Raw genomic sequence first — 20,024 nt, 5'->3', positions numbered from 1 at the left:
GGTGGTGAACTACTGAACTTTCTCGTGCAGATGCTGGCTGTTAAGATCCAGTGTCACCAACACACACTTGATCTTTTGCTCAAAATGAAAACAAAAAACTTGATTGATCTTGGAGCGATAGAATACAGAGTTCAAAGGACCAAAGGCACGCAAGGGAAGACTTTGGGGGAGGTATCGCACCGAGGTACGGCGCGGCGGTAACTGGAAGCAATCGAGCGAAAGAGCAGAGAGCACGGGCAGCGGCAAGTGCACACCGACAGTCTTTCAGCGGGTACCGAGTGCCGGCATAAACTGATGATAAACATCTCCTCTAGTAGCCGACCCTCGGCCGTTACGATATCCTTGTTTATTCGACGGGGTCAGTACTCAGCAGCAGTACTCTAAACTTGCCGTGCCGTACTCATCACTGCAGCTAGAGCTCAGTGCATCGCTTTGCCTTCTTCCTAATCAGCTGACTAATTGCTCAGCATCATTTAGAGGCAGCCAGTGCTGAGAAACGAGGGTGAAGTGACGAAGGAAAGAGGAGAATACTCACCGTCAGAGTCAAGGCCAGCGCTAACATCCACGGCAGGCAGGGTCCAGACAGCAAAATGAGGCCGAGACAAACTTTAAAGTAACAGCGGCGACAGCAGCAGCAGCTGTGTTGCAATTAAGTGCGGCTCACCCCAGAACAGTCAGAAAACTGTGGTGGTAGCATAGCATTAGCGTCACGCTCCCCGTCCCCGTCCCCGTCCTCCCTCCTCTGGGCTCTGGCTGGCGCTGCCGTCCCTTCCCTTGCATCTCGCTCTCCTCGCAGTCGCAGCGCAGTGCCGCGCGAGCTTTTACTCCTACTCCATCCCACTCTTTGCTACTTTTGGGGACCTCTAGGCCTCTCAAATCCAGAGAACCAAAAAGGAGAGAGAGAGAGAGAGAGAGAGAGAGAGAGAGAGAGAGAGAGCTTGCAAGCCCAAGAAAAGGTTCCTGCCCTCCTTCCCGTCCTCGCCCTCACCCCCATCCTCCCACATCCAATTGTTCTCTGCGGTGCTGGGATCCTAGATTTGCTCGGCCGGCGGCGGCGGCGGTTCCGGGAGCTGGGAAAGACTGGATTTTTCTGGCCATGGAGGCGTGGCCTGATCCGTTCAGGCCTGGGCGCTGGAGTGGCTCCCTGACCAGGTCCGATTCGTATTGGTTCAAATGATCTGGGCGGCCTGATTGCTTGCTTGGTTGCGCCGGGGGATCGGAGCTAGGGTGTGGGTTCTTGGCTGGCCGGGCGGTGGATTCGTCAGCTTGGGTCTGGGAGATCTTGGGGTTGTTGGTTCAGCTCAGGAGCCGCAGGTCTGCGTAGATCCCCGCTTCGCTCCCGTGGCTGATTCGTGCTGCTAGGGTTTTGGTTGCCTGTGGTGGAAGATGATTAAGAATATCCTTGGCCGGCTGCCGAGGAAGCCGGGGAAGGCCGGGGATAGCCGGGATGCTGCTGCTGCTACGTCTGCGGGGAACGGCATGGAGCCGTCCAATTCCTACAGTGTTGCCAGGAGCATGGACCCGGGGAACAAGAGGGCTGGAAATGGGGATTATGCAGTGCCACCTGGGGTAGCTCCTAACCCGGTGATGAATGGGGCTGTGGTGTACCACTCCAATGAGCCGCTGCCGGCGTTCAAGGATGTGGCGGCATCCGAGAAGCAGAATTTGTTTGTCAAGAAGGTGAACCTGTGCTGCGCCGTGTATGACTTCACGGATCCGACAAAGAACCTGAAGGAAAAGGAGGTGAAGCGCCAGACGCTTATGGAGCTGGTCGATTACGTCACGTCGGCAAATGGCAAGTTCTCAGAGGTCGTCATGCAGGAGATCACCAAGATGGTGTCCATTAACCTGTTCCGGAGCTCCAACCCCACGCCCCGTGAGAACAAGGTCATTGAGGGAGTTGATCTGGAGGAGGATGAGCCCCTCATGGACCCGGCATGGTCGCACTTGCAGATTGTGTATGAGGTTTTCTTGAGATTTGTTGCATCACAGGAGACAGATGCAAAGCTCGCCAAGAGATACATAGATCACTCCTTCATTCTTAGGCTGCTAGATCTTTTTGACTCAGAGGACCCCAGGGAAAGGGACTATCTAAAGACAATACTTCATAGAATATATGGTAAATTCATGGTTCATCGCCCATTCATCAGGAAAGCAATTAACAACATATTCTACAGGTTCATATTTGAAACAGAAAAGCATAATGGTATTGCGGAGCTGTTGGAGATCCTGGGCAGTATTATCAATGGTTTTGCCCTTCCGCTAAAGGAAGAACACAAGTTATTCCTTGTTCGTGCACTGATCCCTCTTCACAAGCCAAAGTGTGTATCTATGTACCATCAACAGCTATCTTATTGCATCACACAGTTTGTTGAGAAGGACTGCAAACTCGCTGACACAGTTATTAGGGGCTTACTGAAATATTGGCCTGTGACAAACAGTTCAAAGGAGGTGATGTTCTTGGGTGAGTTAGAAGAGGTTTTGGAGGCAACACAGCTTGCAGAGTTTCAAAGATGCATGGTTCCACTCTTCTGTCAGATTGCCCGTAGCATGAACAGCTCTCATTTCCAGGTCAAAATCTTACTGGGCTTATACTTAAGCTTGTCATCGATTTCTACCAAACTTGTTTGTTGGTTCTTCTAGTCCATGGAACATGTGCTCTTACGGCTTTAAGCCTCTGGTTCCGCAATTGTTTGCCTGCATATGCACATTGATTGCTTGCACACATTTAATTAGCTAGAATTCTGCTCCCTAAGTATGGAAAATAATATTGACAGTGTCTCCAAGCTTCACTATTAAGATACCTTCTCTGCACACCATAGTGTGTCTCCTTATGTATAGTTTGTGCAGATGGATTTGCAGTTGTTTTGATATATGCTAATCTGTAATTAAGTGTAAAAGAAAGTGTTGGTGCTAGGTTATTTGTCTTTTAAGTTATAATTACAAAATATTGTATCAATTACTTATAGTAGAGCTGGAATCTTCTGGATAATATGTATAGTAATTTGTTCCCTTCCATTTGGATGTTTCTTGTACTTTAAAGTCTTTGACCTTTATGTGCCTCTTTCTTAGTAATCATATTAGGGATGTAGCAAGCTAATCTTGTTTATATATACTGTAAAACACATGCATCTGTATAAATCTACTCCTAAGTGGGGGAAAGATTGATATTTTTAGTGTTGCCAGCCTTTGCCATTAAGAATTAAGATACCTTCTCTGCGCATTGTTGTGTCTATGTTTTTGTATAATTTAGACACCTGGATTTTCAGTTGTTTTTATATACGCTAATCAGTGCAAGAGCAGTAAAAGAAAACATTGGTGTAAGTCATTTGTCCTTCGAGATATAATTACAAAGTAGCATATTATTTTTATAAAGTTGTAATTATCTGGAGAATGCACATGGTATTTTGTTCCTTATGTGTTTCCTGCCTTGAAGACTTAGAAACTGATCTGTTGCACATAGAACTTTATGTGCTCGCTTTCTTAGGAATCGGTTTAGTGACTGAGCAAACTTCTTTTTTCTATATCTACTGTAAGACAACAGTTTCTGTAGAAGTTGTCATCAGGAGTCTCATGTCAGTAGAGGCCTTGCTTCGAACCTGGGAGTCTCGTGTTCATACAGCAAAAGAGATATCCATGCCACCCAGATTAGATAGCAAACATAAGCCGCTATTTTTTCCCCAAATTATGATATGTGGTGCAAATCTGTTCTCCATTTTGTTCTTGATGGCATTCGTTTAGTCTTACTACTGAACTGCTTCATTGGGTGTAACCTGTTCCATCAATTTCTGATTGTAAAGTCTGCTTTTTCTGGCAATCGCACCTGTCCTGGCTATGTGTATTTCGCCTATTTCTGACTATCAAAGCTTGTGTATTTTCTGACTGCCGCTCCTGTCCTGACTATTTGTAAAATCCCATCCATCTATTCCTGTCCGTCAAAACTTGTCTATTTTCTGACTGTTGCTCCCATTCTGGTCATCTGTAAAACAGGTCTTAGACAACCTGTACATTTTGGATGCATGATTGTTTGCTATCCTCTGCCTGGCCTATCATTCTAGCTAATAACTGTGCATTTATGCAGCTTGGATCCCTCTAATTCTGTAGGACAGATTGTAGTTTCTATATGGAATCATCGTTCATGGTTTCTGGTAGTTTTGTTCAGTTGTATGTTTTCACTTGAGCAGTTTTAGTTTATCTACAATAGTTTTAGTTAGCTGCCAATGAAATACCTCATTAACTTAATGCAGCTTTTTTATATATACTCAGCATTTGTGTCTGATGTTTTTCTCCTTTTCTCTTTTCATAGGTGGCAGAGCGGGCTCTATTTCTCTGGAACAATGACCATATTGAAAACCTAATTAAGCAAAACTACAAGGTGCTACTACCTATCATCTATCCAGCACTCGAGAGAAACACCAGAGATCACTGGAACCAAGCTGTTCGTAGCCTGACATTGAATGTACGCAAGATCTTCTCTGATCATGATTCTGCATTCTTCGGGGAGTGCGTTCAGAGGTTCAACGACGAGGAGCTGAAGCAGGAGGAATCCGATTTGAAGCGAGAAGCCCTGTGGAAGCGCCTGGAGGAAATGGCCACCTCAAAACCTGGTGAGAACAACCCCTTGGGCACACCCAATGGCAAATCCAGTCAAACTGCTGGCTAGGACACCCGCAATGACAGCCGTGGCCGTGCAACTCTTTGACCCTTGTGCCTGGAACTCAGGTTGTTGTGATTTTAGTGTTGGAATTTTTTGTTGGTGCGTTGGATTGCCCCTGTTGTAGGCGGGTAGGACATGTTTGGTTTCGTCAGAACTGTATGATCAAAATGTACACATACAGAAGGATTTCCGAGAGATTTGGCATGTGTAGTGACATTACATATAGTCCAATAAACAGCGTCGATTTTGATTGCAGATATCCAGTCTTGGGTGGGTTTATACTTTAGTGGCAGCGGGCATCGTGTTATTGTTTCGCTGTTATACTGAAATGGTAGTGGGAGTGTATCATGTGTATGATACTGGGATATGATTGCCCACTTCAATTTTCTTGTAATTCTACTAGCATGGTTAAATTGCTGGGCTGAACAAGAAAACCATGGTTTAAGGTAGCAAGTAGCAGCAGTATTTTCCGACCCGAGAGATTGCCATGAGTAACAGCAGCTACTGCTAACAAAGGCTCTTAGTAGCCAAACGATAAGACTGAAACAAAATAAAGAATGAATTCATCACGGATGAAACGTCTACAAGCAATGCCTGTATTTGGTTTTGATCCATGTAGTTAGGCAACAAAAGTACAAAATACAATTTCTCATAACACAAATATCCCTAAAGCTTCTTCGACCGTGGCCAATGCAAGTCAATTGCTGCCCGTAAATAATACACTGCAAGTCGTGCGCCGGGAGCTCAAGCAATAAGTCCTGGCAAAAGGGCTCAAGCGGCTTGCCTACAGGTCAATAACTCGTGATAGCTTCTGGATGCGGTTCAGCAGGAAGTCTCCTTGCTTGATGGTTGCCTGGTAGAAGGCATTCCTGGCATCAGGTCGGTTCGTCTCCAAGACGCCAGCAACTTTGTCTATCTTGCAGTGGAGCTTCCCAGCAGCGATAAAGCGCGACAATTCCCTGCATCAAAGTGACGCAAATGGTAATGCACTAGCTTATGAGTAACACTACATCCAGAATATGAGCACCGGGCATAAACTGCACTTACTGGTCAATGAAATCAACGGTTACGCCAAACGCAGAAGCCATTGCTTCCATTGTCACACTCTTGTACGATTCCAGAAACTGTGAGTAAACAACAGTGCGCACTTCACGCATGTAGTAGCGGAAATGAGGCTGCAGGTAACGGTCCAACTTGATCTGTTCCGTCAAGCCAGCTGAAAAATAAGCAGTGATGAGAAATCCACGCTAGCCAGCCAACCACAGAAATTATCCATAAGAGCGTTATTTATCATGAGTAAATTGAAGATTGTGGAAGAGATATTATGATTCTGTCACTTACAGAATGCAATAAAAAATGACTTGTACTGGCAATTATAGAGTGAATTGAGGAACTCGGAGAGGTGAGGTACTTTGCCAATTACAGCGAGGATTTCAGGTGCATCTACAACCTGCAAAGATCCATGTTGGTCAGAAAGCCAAGGGAATGAAGGGGACTTCTGCAAACCAAGCTGCATACCTTCTGTTTTAGAGATACACGATCCAGTGAGGTAACACTTGTAAGAACCGTGTAGAAGATGAATGTATCATAGGTGAACAGCTCATAGGTTGTGAATGTTGAAATCGAATCCAAGAACAAGCTAGCAGCTTTCTTGAAGTTTCTAGTCGCCATGCAGTACAATCCTTCATACACTTTCAATCTGTTCTTCCTCTCCCAGTCACCACCCTCCTCAAACAGGCTTCCATCAGGGAAAGCAATATATCAGTATACCAGATTCCACAATGCAAAACAAGCAGAAAGTGAGATAGCTAAGTTACTTGAGACTCACTTTTTAGCCTTGTCAATGGATTTTGAGATGAGATCAAAGTCCATATAGAAAAATCCAATTTGCAACGTGTAGAAAACAAGGTCCATCTTTTGGCCAACAGCTACAGTTTTTCCTTCAGTAACTTTAAGCTGCTCCAGAGCCTTTTCCTGAAATTTAGAATATTCAGGTAAGGCAAGCATGTTTGGGACACATAAAAACAATCCTAATAACAGGAAAAAAGAAAGCAGATACGCATACCTTCTCCCCAACCCTTATGAAATACAAGGATTTGGCAAGATGGGCCTCACGCACTTCACTCTCACCCAAATTCTCCTCAGCATCAGCGATTCTTCATAAACAAGAAGAAAAATTAACCAAGAGAAGATACTAACTGAATATTGATACTCAAGAATAACAGCTAGACAGAGTCTCAGATGCACCGAAGAGAAAGAGGATTGTACACTTCAGAGCCTAGAATTTTACCTGGACAACTATCAGGAGCATGTTTGCAGCAAAGTCAGAAGCTAATGAAATGACAGCCTTCCATGAGAGTAGATCATTGATTTGTTTGCCACATAACAATATTATGTATCATCATTTATCATTCCTTGTGATCTAAATAGTTGGAAGTGAAAACATGAATTCTCTATCTACCGTTGGCACAATTTGCTATGTCCTTGATGCTGACCATCTAAATTCAGTTGGATCATTAGGTCGAGAGCACAGAGATGTTAGTAATTGCAATGTTCGGAGACAACCGGAACAACTATCCAGCTAGAGCTAATCAAACCAAGCAACGAGACAGTAATAACGCCTTATAAATCACAAACCCAGTGAGTTCCAAGGCTCAATTATCACTGAACTGAATAATAACAATGTTCAAATTACGAACAGTGGGGTCATAAGAGCTAGATGCTCACTCACAGTACGAAACCCTAAGAGCCAGCCCAGAAATCGAGCAGGTAAAGGTCACAAGCGCGAGATCTACTCACTTCTCATCGAACTTCCGGATCTCCTCGTCGATCCTGGCGCGCATCTCGGCCAGCAGCGCCGCGTCCATCTCCAGCACGCCGTCCGTCGCCAGCGACTCGTACAGCGCCGCCATGTCTGCACCGGATACACCAGTCAGATCAAACCCAAAATCTCGCTTGCAGACTTGCAGTTAGAAGCAGACTTGAGGAAAAAAAGGGGGGGGAGGGGGGGGGGGGGGGGGGGGGGGGGGGGGGCGCTGGCGCTACCATCGGATTTGACTGCCGCGAGAACGTCGGCGCGGAGGTCGACCTTGGCGAGGTCATCCACATCGTGGTGCGACAGCAGGAACAGCTTGTGCGCTAGTACCAGGTGTGGCTGCTGCTTCCCGTCCTCTCCGGCGATGTCCATCTCGCCGCCGCTGAGCCGCGCTCGCTTTGCTTCCGCCGCAAGAAGATTGAGAGAGAGAGAGAGAGACAGCAGAGGAGAAACTCTTTTTTTTTCTGCGACGTAGGAGGTGGAGAAATATATTTTTAAACTCGTGCTAGTACAACTTGCTGTGCAACAAGTACCAATCCGAACGGTTCATGGTGCGATCAGACGGCCGAGAGCTTTTGAACCGTGTGCGAAAGGGCAGGGCGAGACGCCGACCCGACCGAGGCCCAACTCGTTCCGACCCGCGTTCCGACCCGAGCCCAAAACCCCTTGCTCTCGGAAACCCTTCTCTCCCATGGCGACCGCCGCCGCCGCCGCCGCCGTGGCGGCACCGGAGCAGCCGCGCCGCCGGAAGCCTGCGCCGGGACGCGGAGGCGTGGTCCTCCCCGCGGGCCTCTCGGAGGAGGAGGCCCGTGTGCGGGCCATCGCGGAGATCGTGTCGGCGATGGGGGAGCTCAGTCGGCGCGGGGAGGACGTGGACCTCAACGCGCTCAAGTCCGCCGCGTGCCGGAAGTACGGGCTGGCGCGGGCGCCCAAGCTGGTGGAGATGATCGCCGCGGTGCCCGAGGCCGACCGCGCCGCGCTGCTGCCGCGGCTGCGCGCCAAGCCCGTGCGCACGGCGTCGGGCATCGCCGTCGTCGCCGTCATGTCGAAGCCGCACCGGTGCCCCCACATCGCCACCACCGGGAACATCTGCGTGTACTGCCCGGGCGGCCCCGACTCCGACTTCGAGTACAGCACGCAGTCCTACACTGGATATGAGCCTACTAGCATGCGTGCCATTCGGGCAAGGTAATTTAGCTTACTGGCTGCTGATGCCACTGAAAAATACTACTTGGGTTGCTTGAATGAGGGAGGCTGTAGCGAGTAACCTCGTTTAGGTTAGTCTGAACTGCAAGTCTAAACGAACTGCACTGTTATTCATCGAAATGGATACAATAGAAAGGGTGATGTTGCATTGGCATCCATGTCCCTTCAATTTCGTTGTGCCTTTCTGCACCTAGGAGTCCAGTAAGTAACTTTCAGTTAGTGTCGCAGTTGTGGTAGCATGGTAGAAGAATTTGTAGTTATATGCTGTGCTAGACAGCAGGTAAATCATGTCATAATTCATAAAACTTATTATGAATTTGCTAAATGAGGCACTGGACATTTTACTGTGTTACAATTATGTAGATATGCTATGTTCTATATTGTATTACTGGAGTTTAGTCAATAGGAGAGTGCAAACGATGCATTCATTAAGGACTGAATAAAGTTCTCTACTAGTTGATCTTGAAATTTAAAGGTACACCATGCTAGCTAGGAATCTTTGGATATGGTATTCTTTAACCATGGATTATGTTTAGTGGTATAGATGTTCTTGTACTGTGATTATTTAAAGTGCTTTATAGATACACTTCGCCTCCTTTTTTTTTTCTGATTTGCCTTTGTTATTTTAGGTACAATCCATATGTTCAAGCCAGAAGCAGGATAGATCAGCTCAAGAGGCTAGGGCATAGTGTGGATAAGGTTTGTCTGTAGCCTAAGAGAGCACTCTGTCCTGTTTTATTGATTCTCTTATGTTCACTGCATGCTATGATAACATTCAACCAGCAGTGCAAGATAATTTTAATATACTTTGCAGGTCGAATTCATCTTGATGGGTGGGACTTTCATGTCCTTGCCAGCTGATTATCGCGATTATTTTATCAGAAATCTTCATGATGCTTTATCCGGTCACACTTCTGCAAATGTTGAGGAGGCCGTTTGTTATTCAGAACACAGTGCTGTCAAATGTATTGGCATGACAATTGAGACGTAAGCTTCATTGCACGATTGGATGGTGCTTCTTACTTTCATTTAAAAAGTATTTGTTATCTTCCCCACTTTCCTAGAAATATTATGGTTAAGTTCCAATCCTGAAATGATTTTTTCCCTTTCAATTCTAGGAGACCTGATTATTGCTTGGGGCCTCATCTGCGCCAGATGCTATCTTATGGTTGTACCCGCTTAGAAATTGGTGTTCAGAGTACATACGAGGATGTCGCCCGTGACACAAACAGAGGCCACACGGTGGCTGCTGTTGCTGATTGCTTTTGTTTGGCAAAAGATGCTGGGTTTAAGGTGATTGCTTGTTCAGTGACATAGCTTTGTTTGATTGATTTTGTTTATGATTGTTCTAATTGTCTTGATTCACCTTGTTGACAGGTGGTTGCCCACATGATGCCAGATTTACCTAATGTTGGAGTTGAAAGAGACCTAGAAAGTTTCAGAGAATTTTTTGAAAGTCCAGCATTCCGGGCCGATGGTCTAAAGATTTATCCAACACTTGTGATTCGTGGAACTGGTCTTTATGAGCTCTGGAAAACTGGCAGGTACTAAACTAATCTAGCACTTGATACTCAAGTGCTAAATCCCATCTACACTCTCGTGGTTATTCTTTATATTATCGGGTACTTGTGACAAGGGCTCAGAAAGCGGGCTAACGTGGTAGCATCTGCTGTGTTACAGATATAGAAATTATCCACCTGAGCTGTTGGTGGATATTGTAGCTAGGATTCTGTCTATGGTACCACCGTGGACACGAGTGTATCGGGTCCAGAGAGATATTCCTATGCCTCTCGTAACTTCTGGTGTCGAGAAAGGTAACCTGCGTGAGCTTGCTTTGGCTCGAATGGAGGATCTAGGCTTGAAATGCCGAGATGTCAGAACCCGTGAGGCAGGGATTCAGGTGAATATGAAATGCAGTAAAATCATTTCACCTATATTAAGTAAGGATGTTTCTTCATTTTCTAGTTGTGCATCTGTATGTAGGATATCCATCACAAAATCAGGCCAGATGAAGTAGAGCTTGTCAGGCGTGACTATGCTGCAAATGAGGGTTGGGAGACGTTCCTCTCTTATGAGGATACACGACAGGTATTTATAGCCTGCCAGCCAATCTGTGGGATCATAGGGATGTGAATTCTTGGAGTATGATGCATGCTTGTATTGTGTATTTTCTAATGTGATTATAATCTAAGTGTTTTCTCCATTGATCTGGATCATTCCATTCCTGATGTTGAAATTGTTCTGTGGAGATTAGCATCTAGCTAAAGCACAATCTCTTGCCTCTTGATCTTATGCTATATACTCACAACTTATTTCATGAATTTTACAGGATATCCTGATCGGCCTATTGCGCTTGCGTAAATGTGGTCGTAATGTTACATGCCCTGAACTCGTAGGGAGGTGTTCAATTGTCCGCGAACTTCATGTCTATGGAACTGCAGTCCCTGTGCATGGTCGTGATGCAGACAAACTACAGCACCAGGTGATTCTAGCTAATTTACATGTAGACATTATATGATCACTACCCAGATTTTGGTCCTTGGGCTACCATGTTTGGAAATTAGATGTTCAGAAGGTATGCTTGATCGATTGTAGTCACTGTTCTAAATCGAGCCAAATATTTTAACTCCTTAGTAGTTTAAGGATAGCTAAATATTGTCTACTGTGCTTATCTTTGTTACGTTTCACCCTTGCCATGGTGATCTTTGTTACCTGCTGGGGTTGCATTTATCCACCATGGTAAAAAAGAATTGATTGAGTGAAATACATGTTAACTGGAATGGCACAAAGCTAAGTGGTTAGTGATAGATTCCAGTCCGTGTCACACACAGAGATGAAACACCACCAAGGCTCGAACTCGCTGCTAAAAGCCAGGAGAAACACTGAAAATGAAAAGTAGTGCTTTCTGCTGATTCATCTTTAAATCCTCTAATAATATTTTTTTGTGCCAATTCTTAGTTTGCTAAATGCGGTGCTTTAAGCCATTTATTTCTTTAACAATGGAACAACTAAAGTCCATCATAAGCATTCCGACCATAGCCATTTTTCCTTCTGCACAACAGATGTTCTCATTTTCCTTTTGGACCCGGGCCCAACTTACATGATTTGGGAGATTCATGTAAGGCGAAACAAAGTGTAAAATCATTTTAGTTAAAATGTATCATGTGTTCACTCTAGCGAAATTCAAGAGGCATAATTACAGTGATAGTGACTCGCAGGCATCCGTAACATGACTATATCTAGTCTTTATCATCAAGTCATTGTTGTTTTTGTCTTTTTTAATTCTTTGCATATGTAAGAAGGTTCTGCTTTTACAGCTATTTAACATCTGTTCATCCATGCGCGTTGACAGGGTTATGGAACTCTACTGATGGAAGAAGCAGAAAGAATTGCTCGAAGGGAACACCGTTCAAAGAAATTGGCTGTCATTTCAGGAGTCGGTACTCGCCACTATTACCGCAAGTTGGGTTATGAGCTAGAAGGGCCTTACATGGTCAAATGTTTTGCATAATGTAACTTCATTTTTCATGGGATAATAATGTAAAAAAAACTAGCGTTTGTCATGTAACATGAGTAGTTTTTGAAATGTTATCATTGCTCTCATTTTCAGTGTTGAGTAGTGAGTAATCCAAATGAAAATGTTGTCTTGTGATGCTAAGTGGTTTGAAATTACTACTTAGCGATACTGAATAAACTCTTCTAGCTGTATTGGTCACTTATATATTGATACTGAATTTTAATTAACTAAAACTGAGAAATGTTTCAATATTAAAGAAAACTATTTTAAAAGCACAAAACCGATCTTCAAAAGGATAATTCCATGAAAAAGATAGATTCACGAGGCTGTCACAAAAGATATTAGGCCTGGACCCAGCCATCTGCTGCCAAGGCCAAGGAAATTAGAGGCCGCATTCAGATAGGTGGTTGCTTGGGCGGTTGGGAACCTTCGATTCCAGAAAATTGAACGTTCAATTTATGATAATCACTGGAGCTCAAACAGATCCAAAAAGTCTTGGAACTAACCCTTCAATAGTTATATAGTTGCTTGCATCGATTCTCAACAATTTGGAAAATCTCGTGATATCAGATATCACAGCACCTCCATTCAAAGATGCACAGAAGAGTGAAGAAAAATACAATGGTGGGCATCAAGGATGCTGATCCTGAGTTCCTAGGAAAAGATACTAAAACATTTGAGGAACATGAGAACATAATTAGGTATGTCTGTTTGATTAACCAACACCTTTAGGGTGCGTTTGGCAGAGCTCCCAGAGCTGATTCTCTGCTGATTCTAGCAGGAGTTCTGCCAAACAGTCTTTCAAGGAGAAGTGATTCTCTACCAATTCTATAGAGTGATTCTCTGATACGAACTAATAGGCTGGGAGCTGAAAAAAGTAGCTTCTCCTGATTCTGTGAAGTGATTCTCCATCCTGATCTTAAGAGTTTATGCTAGAGAATCTAAGATAATCACTTTCAGCATAGAATCACTTCTCTCAGAGAATCAGCTCCTATGGAGAATCAGAATCAGATGGAGGTCTACCAAACAGACCCTTTCTAACAACTTGTTCTCCTAACCGATTACTGCTACCTCTTTAGCAAGTACAACCCATCCCTCGTTTCTAGCTTTTCATCCACCACTAGACCAGAAAGAAAACTTTGCAGCTGCTGCAGTGACTTGTCATATGATGGTTCAGCTATACAGAACATCTGAAAAATGAGCAATTTAAAAAGGGATCAAAAGGTGAAGTAGATAAAAAGACCAACATCAGATAAGGCACTGCTGACATGATTTTGACCTTACCTTTAACGTGTTATGTATCCTGTCCAGTGACATACTCCCGAAATTGATTAGCATTCCGATGATGAATTTCTGCAGTGCATACAGTATCCAAATGATTGAAAACAAAAACAAATAAAATGTAAATCTTGATTTATCCAGTATTTCTTCCCTTCGAGCCATACCTCGTACACAGTCATTTCTTTCTTAAGTTGTTCCTCAACTGAAGCTACAGAGCTTTCACCTTCTTCCTCAGTCATTTGATACTCTGCCAAGCGTTCATTTGCAATACTGTTTTTGTTGACATCAGACATGCTATCAACAACAGTAAAGGTGTGATCATCGGCATCTGGTCCTGCTGATTCTGTCAGGACACCCTATATCATATTACAATATTGTTAAATCTGCTTGTTAAACAGACTGCATTTAAGAAGTATCAAGGAAAAATGCTTGTACAGACATCATGCAGGTTAGGCCATGTCTAAGACTAAGAATGTCCTGTAATTTATTTCTGTTACAGAAAACGAAAAACAACACATATAACTCATGCGGAACTCTAAATTTATGTGTTAATCACTATCTAGTTCATCCAACTTTAGCCAAAACAGCAGCATACAATAATATTGTTTAGACTCCAATTTCATCTTTGCTGGTAAATTCAATGGTGATGGTGATGTTACCATGATCTGCATAATGACAAGCATGTTTCATATAAACAATTGAATTTTCATTGGTTTGTGCTGTGTGCCAGACCTTGCTTGTCCAGAAGCTTATCCTTCTGTTAAGAGAATCCATAGGTATGCCAATTTCTGTAGCAAGTGTCTTTGAAGTCCAACTGGAAATTTTGATAGATTTAGTCAAAATAATACATATGAGACATACAATAAGACAGTTCTTTAATTACCTAGATTTCTCTTGAAATCGCATTATGATCGCAGCATGAACAGGAGCCACAGTAAACTGCATGCTTCTTCCCTCAAATTCCAGTTCTAACTGGAAAAGCAAAGAACGTGTTATACCCACTTCTTTTCATACGAGTACAATTTTCATAGCACCCATCAAGTAAATTTTTTTCCTAACCTTGACTGTTCCAAGATTTTTCTTCCATAATAGCTTCCGTGGAGTTTTTATCTGATGAAATCTTTTTGCATAATCAGATAGCAACTGATCAACTGAAGCAGGAACAACAAGGTCTTCTGTCTGCATAAATGAACAGTACATAAAAGAGATAGAAAATACTCACTGTTTAAATTATCTCCAAAAGATTTGATATTCTCTCACGAAAATACCAGTGTTAGAAACTGTTTATGTACAAAGAAACTCAGCTATTGATGGCAGTGACAGAAATGACTCTCATCATCTGCAGTACATGTGTGACCATGATTGAATAATTGCAGTGGCAAAAGGTGTTTCAGCATAGTCAATTATCCAAAAAACATGGAGAATATTTTAGTTATTTTAAAGTTATGGTGCAATGTTCAGTAATTAAGAGTCAGAACTTGTTAAACTTTTGGCTGCTCGAAGATTCAAAGATACTGAGATTATTCTCTTGGGCTTTGTACAGCCTTTTTTTATAGATATAAATACATACCACCATAGGGATTTCACCTACTGTTTTCACTCAAGAAAAAAAAAAGACAGGTTCTGACTCGTTAGTCATGATTTACATATCTTTAGGGCATACCTGAATTGGTGGCCAAAAGTTGGATGATATTATTGTTGCATCAAGAACATCATGAGAAATTTCTGCTTCCTCTTGCCCAGCAACTAGAAAAAAGTGTATAAATGTAGTTGTAGTATAATTGAACTTTAGTTTGTACGTAAAGGGACTTGCAGTACTCGAGCAGTACCAGTTTGAGATGTCTTTAGCAAAGATGTTTTAATGTTTGAGTTGGTTCTCTTCGAGTCAATCAAGTCATTAAGCATAATCTCACACTTCTGCATGCTGCTCTCACCAAAATGGATCTGCCAAAATAAAAATATCACTGCTATAGCGAAGGAATAATGTGTCATGTGACAGCCAAATCTCTTGGAACCAGAATTAAGAAAAGGTTTACCACAAAATTAATAGTCTAACCTTCAGGAGTTCCAACGTGCGAATGTCTGAATCTATTTCAAAGTCAGATTTGTTGAGCAGTTTTTCTGCCAACATTACACGATATTCGTTGACTAATTGGTCCTTTGAGCCAATTATACTAACCATTAGTCCAAGTATATCAACTTTCCTTCTATTCCTGCTGCCTTTCAATGGATCAGCTTCTACAGGATCAGGTTCCCAGCTGTAAAAGTTCAAATCACAGCAACGTACCAAATTTAGAGTGCTTAGAACTCATAGAATAAGCGACATTATGATCAATAGAATGAAGAAGATATACCTTTCAGAATTCAGCCATGCTTGTTTCTCATCAATGTTTGCATGATTGTCATAATCAGCATTTTCCTGATTTTCAGCATCTCTGTTCAACTCTTCCAGAAGATTGTCACCTGCGTTTCCTGTTCCACTTGCATTTCCTCCAGATCCATCAGTTAGCATCGTCACTATGCATTTGATAGTGTCTTTTCTACCTCGCAGATAATCCCTAATTGGTTCACCAACTGCCTCCAAGAACACGCCAGTGGGGTCAATTGTCCGCAATGCTTTGATAGTGGACACGTATTGATGCAATATATCATTTGTTGATGCACCAGCAGTAAGTAGACGATATCTAAGCGATGAGATAAATGAGTCAACAAGCTTAGAGTGTTGACCCGTGTACTCCAAACACAGCTTTAGGTCTTCAATAGCGGGAGAGCTGCATGAATGCCAAAAAATGTATATGGATTTGACATCAGTTAAGGACATAAGATAGTAATAAGAGTGAAACCAAGATAGCATTCATATGGTAGATCAGAAGTTTCAGACAGATGTGTTAACAAACTTGATCAATACCTAAGGATCAGATGACAAGAGTCCTTAAAATATATGCACAGCATGATAGATGAAACAAAATAGGATGCTTGTTTTTAAGGCATTGAGGTGAAGTAAAAAACAAAACTCATTAGCCATATAGAAGGAAAAAAACAACAGAAATGATGAGATGCCTATATGAGCCACAATACGATTTTAAGCAATTCTTCCAGTTAGATGAGGATAGCTTGTGAGAACATAAATGTTGTCCAGATGGCGTTGCAAAAGTTATCTCATCTATCAAGTCACCAAAGTCTATGTATGCTAAGCTTCACAGAACAGAAGAAATATATTAAAGCATAAACAATATTTGGATTGTCAAAGTTTCTATTAAAGCTCACAGCACCATATAGGGAAAAATGACTGACCTCTCAGGGTAATCTACAATTATTTCAAAAAGTTTGCCAATTCGTAGGTCCTGCAAGGTTTCATAAGCAAAATACTCAAGGCGCATGTGCCATCTCACAAGGGCTTCAGAAGGAACGCCAATCCCTGGGAAGGAAGAAGGACGTGAGGCTAACGGTGATTTCAGACCAGAAGATCCACTATCATAGTCCACTGAGTCGCCAAGATATGTTAAAAGAGCATGCAGAAACTGAAGAGGAACAGCCTGACAAGGTCAGAATTTTATGTCAGAGAACACTGGAGGAGCAAATCTACAATCGAAAACCCAAATTTCATACTTTGCAAAATGGTGAGATGAGATGGTACCTGAATCCACTTCTTCACAGACCCAAGGACAGGAACTCTGTAATCATCACCAGCTAGTTCATAAACTTTAGACTGCAGAATGAGAATGAGAGATAATACAAGGTTAGTAAAAGAAATTCAAGAGTATCTATGCCAAAATATGTGATGCAGTAGGTTATAGACACAGCAGGGTGTGCAGACCTTTAAAAGCCAGATTATTGCAGAGGAATAAGCATCTTCTGTCATTGATGTAAAACCAAGACATCTAAGATCACGAACAACTTTTCCAATGTTCTTTACCAAACAGCTACTTTCTGAAACATCTTGACCATCAATATCCATTCCAGAATGCCAGTCAGAGGTATTACTACTTTCGAAAAGCTCATGATTCCCAAGTTGGTCACTCTCATATGATCCAGCCATAATAATATTAAGTTCTTCCAGCTTCTTCTTGAAATAGACATTTAATATCTCTGAAAATTGACAAAAAAGAATGAACATAATTCCATTTTACAAGGTTGAGCAACATTTTAATGCAGTAGCAAAACACCTGTTCAGTATACTAATGCCGATTTGTAATTTTGAATCAACGGTTACAATACAGAATGCATCTGGTAAAATTATAGTTGAAATAAGTTTGCCAGTGATTATGTCTTGCACGGATATTAATTTGCGCACAAGCATATACTCACTAAAGTACTCTAGTACAATAATGGTATCTAGTTTACCAGCAGGGTTGGGAGGTGACAAATGCTATAAAATCCACATATCAAACCCAAGTCCCCAAGGAAATATGAGAGCTAACCCTATGACTCTTAACTGCATGTGAAAGGGGGAGGTCCGATTTAGTGCATATATATCAGTGATGCTAACTTGCCCCCATCAACAGCTCAGTGCCAGACCAGGTGCTAACATCACAGGAACAAATGAGAGGAACGACTGGTACATGGACAACAAAGAGGAAATATGGTACTGTTTGTGCTCTGTATTATTTTTTTCATGTTCGTAGAGCATACTTCAAAGAAACAGTGCAACATGGTCTACACTTGGTGGAAACAATTGTGACCAATAGTCAATAGAGCATTTAAAAAAGGTCTTCACTACCCACAAAACAGAGGAGAAAATGGCACTGACCAGGAAAGCTCAAGGGCAGTGTTGTCAGAAGTACCGATGATACCATTAACTGGTACCTAGGCATCAAACTGGAACTACAATCCACTGCTTTGAATTTTCTTTTGGGCGTCCTATCCTCATATGATTGTAAAGCATGGACAAGAACAAGAACACATTTTTCCTGGTAACTCTTTTCCAAGCATATGTCCTCCAGTGCTCCACTTAAGATTTCCTCAGGCCAATGTTCTTTAACCTGTAGTGCATGAATTGAGAGGCCTTGTTATTGAAAAAGAACATGTTAAACCAGGCATTAAGTGGTGAAGCCACCAAACTACAATCATATATGATGACAGGTCATTTCAATTTGCTGACATGACATATGTAGGGTACAACATACTTGTTGTATGAGAAAAGATAATATAAATAGAAAACTGCAAGACATCATTTTTTACAAGATTGAAATTTTCATGCTGCAAATTCCAAAAGAGGTGTGATGAGACAAGTAAATTAGGTTTTCTATGACTTACGCAGAATTTAATTCGATCTACTGGAGAGGCATTGCAATAAGGATGAAAGTGCTGCCAGAACTTCTTGACTGCATTGTTTCGAAATGTTTCCTGCACCAACAGAAATTGAATAAACAAAAAAAATGAAATCATCAGGAACATTTTACTGTTGCAAGTTAAGAACTTGAAAAAGGAAGCTGAGCGTGGCAATACTAAATTCTACACTCTAGGGCTACACCTCACTTGGGAAATTTCCATAAACACCCAAACTCAGGATGCCATTTGGTGCGGGCATTCTCACAAACACCTAGCATGCAGCAGATGCGAATCTTCACACTGCACATCTATCACCTCCCAAATCTCCACTGGAATACGGGAATAGCAACCCAGCAGCAGTCGTGTGTGTTTGTGTACGCGCCTGAGAGGGAGAGAGAAAGAGAGTGGAGGAGGCGAGGGGTATGGTCTGGACCTCGAGGGAGTGGAGGAAGTAGTCGCGGACGAGCGTGGCGAGGCCGCGGGTGCAGAGGTCGGCGACGACGGGCGCTAGGCGCGGCCCAACGGAGAGATCACCGTCGCCGCCGAGAAGCTCGTTGGAGAGAGAGCAGAATCGGGCCCACGAATCGAGACTGCCGTCGGCGTCGTCCTGCTCCATCGCCTGACAGGCACCGCTAAGCTAGCAGGCAGCTCCCAAGGTGCGCGGAGGAAGAGAAGTGATTTCAGGCGGAAATCTGTCCGGCGACAGGCGCGTGCTACGCACGCCGCGTGGCCCACCGAACAACGACGCGCTCAACACGCTGCCGCCCGCCGGTGGTGCAAGGGAAGGCGTCGGGACGGCGGCCGGCGGGCAACGGTTGGAGGGCTCGTTTAAATTTTTGGCAATATTCTTTCAAAAACAAATGGCAATAAATTAATTTTAGTATATAAGGGTATCTTCAAAAATACCTAAAAAAATTGAGTTTTGAAAAAATAAATTTACAACCTTATCAAAAACTGTTGGAAGAAAAAAATATGGAACTAAGCGTAAAAATACAAGCACCCTCCATAGTTTCAAAAAAGTTATCCCACAATATTTTAATTACAGCCACATTATCTATTTGTGGGACCATTCTACACGTCCTTTTTCTTTAAACTTTCAACAGGGATGGATTCCGATTGGACGTGCATTTACTACATTTAATTCAAATTCAGATACAAATACAAATATTATAGGATACGAATACAAAACAAATAGATCGTACTCGATCTGAAAAATAGTGTCAAAGCGAATATTAATTGGGGCATTTGTGTTCATACCCAGCTTTGAAGTCTAATTG

At 42.8% G+C, this 20,024-nt stretch overlaps 4 protein-coding genes across 4 annotated transcripts; 2 read left to right on the top strand and 2 right to left on the bottom strand.

Moving 5' to 3' along the window:
- Positions 1-665: 665 nt before the first annotated feature.
- Positions 666-4,912, top strand: LOC117863909 (serine/threonine protein phosphatase 2A 57 kDa regulatory subunit B' theta isoform). Its single transcript, XM_034747814.2, has 2 exons — positions 666-2,571; positions 4,307-4,912. The coding sequence occupies exons 1-2, from the start codon at positions 1,387-1,389 to the stop codon at positions 4,661-4,663; spliced, it is 1,542 nt and encodes a 513-aa protein (XP_034603705.1). The 5' UTR covers positions 666-1,386; the 3' UTR covers positions 4,664-4,912.
- Positions 4,913-5,198: 286 nt separating this feature from the next.
- LOC117863910 (26S proteasome non-ATPase regulatory subunit 6) lies at positions 5,199-7,947 on the bottom strand. Its single transcript, XM_034747815.2, has 8 exons — positions 7,703-7,947; positions 7,457-7,571; positions 6,723-6,813; positions 6,486-6,631; positions 6,176-6,395; positions 5,999-6,107; positions 5,705-5,873; positions 5,199-5,616 (listed from the first exon to the last, which is right to left on the bottom strand). The coding sequence occupies exons 1-8, from the start codon at positions 7,842-7,844 to the stop codon at positions 5,442-5,444; spliced, it is 1,167 nt and encodes a 388-aa protein (XP_034603706.1). The 5' UTR covers positions 7,845-7,947; the 3' UTR covers positions 5,199-5,441.
- A 150-nt stretch (positions 7,948-8,097) lies between these two features.
- Positions 8,098-12,397, top strand: LOC117863908 (elongator complex protein 3). Its single transcript, XM_034747813.2, has 9 exons — positions 8,098-8,660; positions 9,308-9,377; positions 9,493-9,665; positions 9,797-9,971; positions 10,056-10,222; positions 10,359-10,578; positions 10,662-10,766; positions 11,008-11,160; positions 12,031-12,397. Exons 1-9 carry the CDS (start codon positions 8,164-8,166, stop codon positions 12,187-12,189), a joined length of 1,719 nt encoding a protein of 572 aa, XP_034603704.1. The 5' UTR covers positions 8,098-8,163; the 3' UTR covers positions 12,190-12,397.
- A 293-nt stretch (positions 12,398-12,690) lies between these two features.
- LOC117863907 (anaphase-promoting complex subunit 2) lies at positions 12,691-19,560 on the bottom strand. Its single transcript, XM_034747811.2, has 16 exons — positions 19,181-19,560; positions 18,733-18,822; positions 18,227-18,458; positions 17,294-17,565; positions 17,114-17,185; positions 16,771-17,012; positions 15,831-16,247; positions 15,533-15,734; positions 15,306-15,420; positions 15,140-15,222; positions 14,536-14,655; positions 14,360-14,448; positions 14,209-14,290; positions 13,641-13,832; positions 13,480-13,548; positions 12,691-13,385 (listed from the first exon to the last, which is right to left on the bottom strand). Exons 1-16 carry the CDS (start codon positions 19,361-19,363, stop codon positions 13,263-13,265), a joined length of 2,583 nt encoding a protein of 860 aa, XP_034603702.1. The 5' UTR covers positions 19,364-19,560; the 3' UTR covers positions 12,691-13,262.
- Positions 19,561-20,024: the final 464 nt, after the last annotated feature.

Source organism: Setaria viridis, chromosome 7 (assembly GCF_005286985.2).
Source record: "Setaria viridis chromosome 7, Setaria_viridis_v4.0, whole genome shotgun sequence".
Lineage (NCBI taxonomy): Eukaryota > Viridiplantae > Streptophyta > Magnoliopsida > Poales > Poaceae > Setaria > Setaria viridis.
The sequence above is the reverse complement of the archived record's forward strand: the minus strand, read 5'-3'. Positions and strand labels throughout refer to the sequence as shown.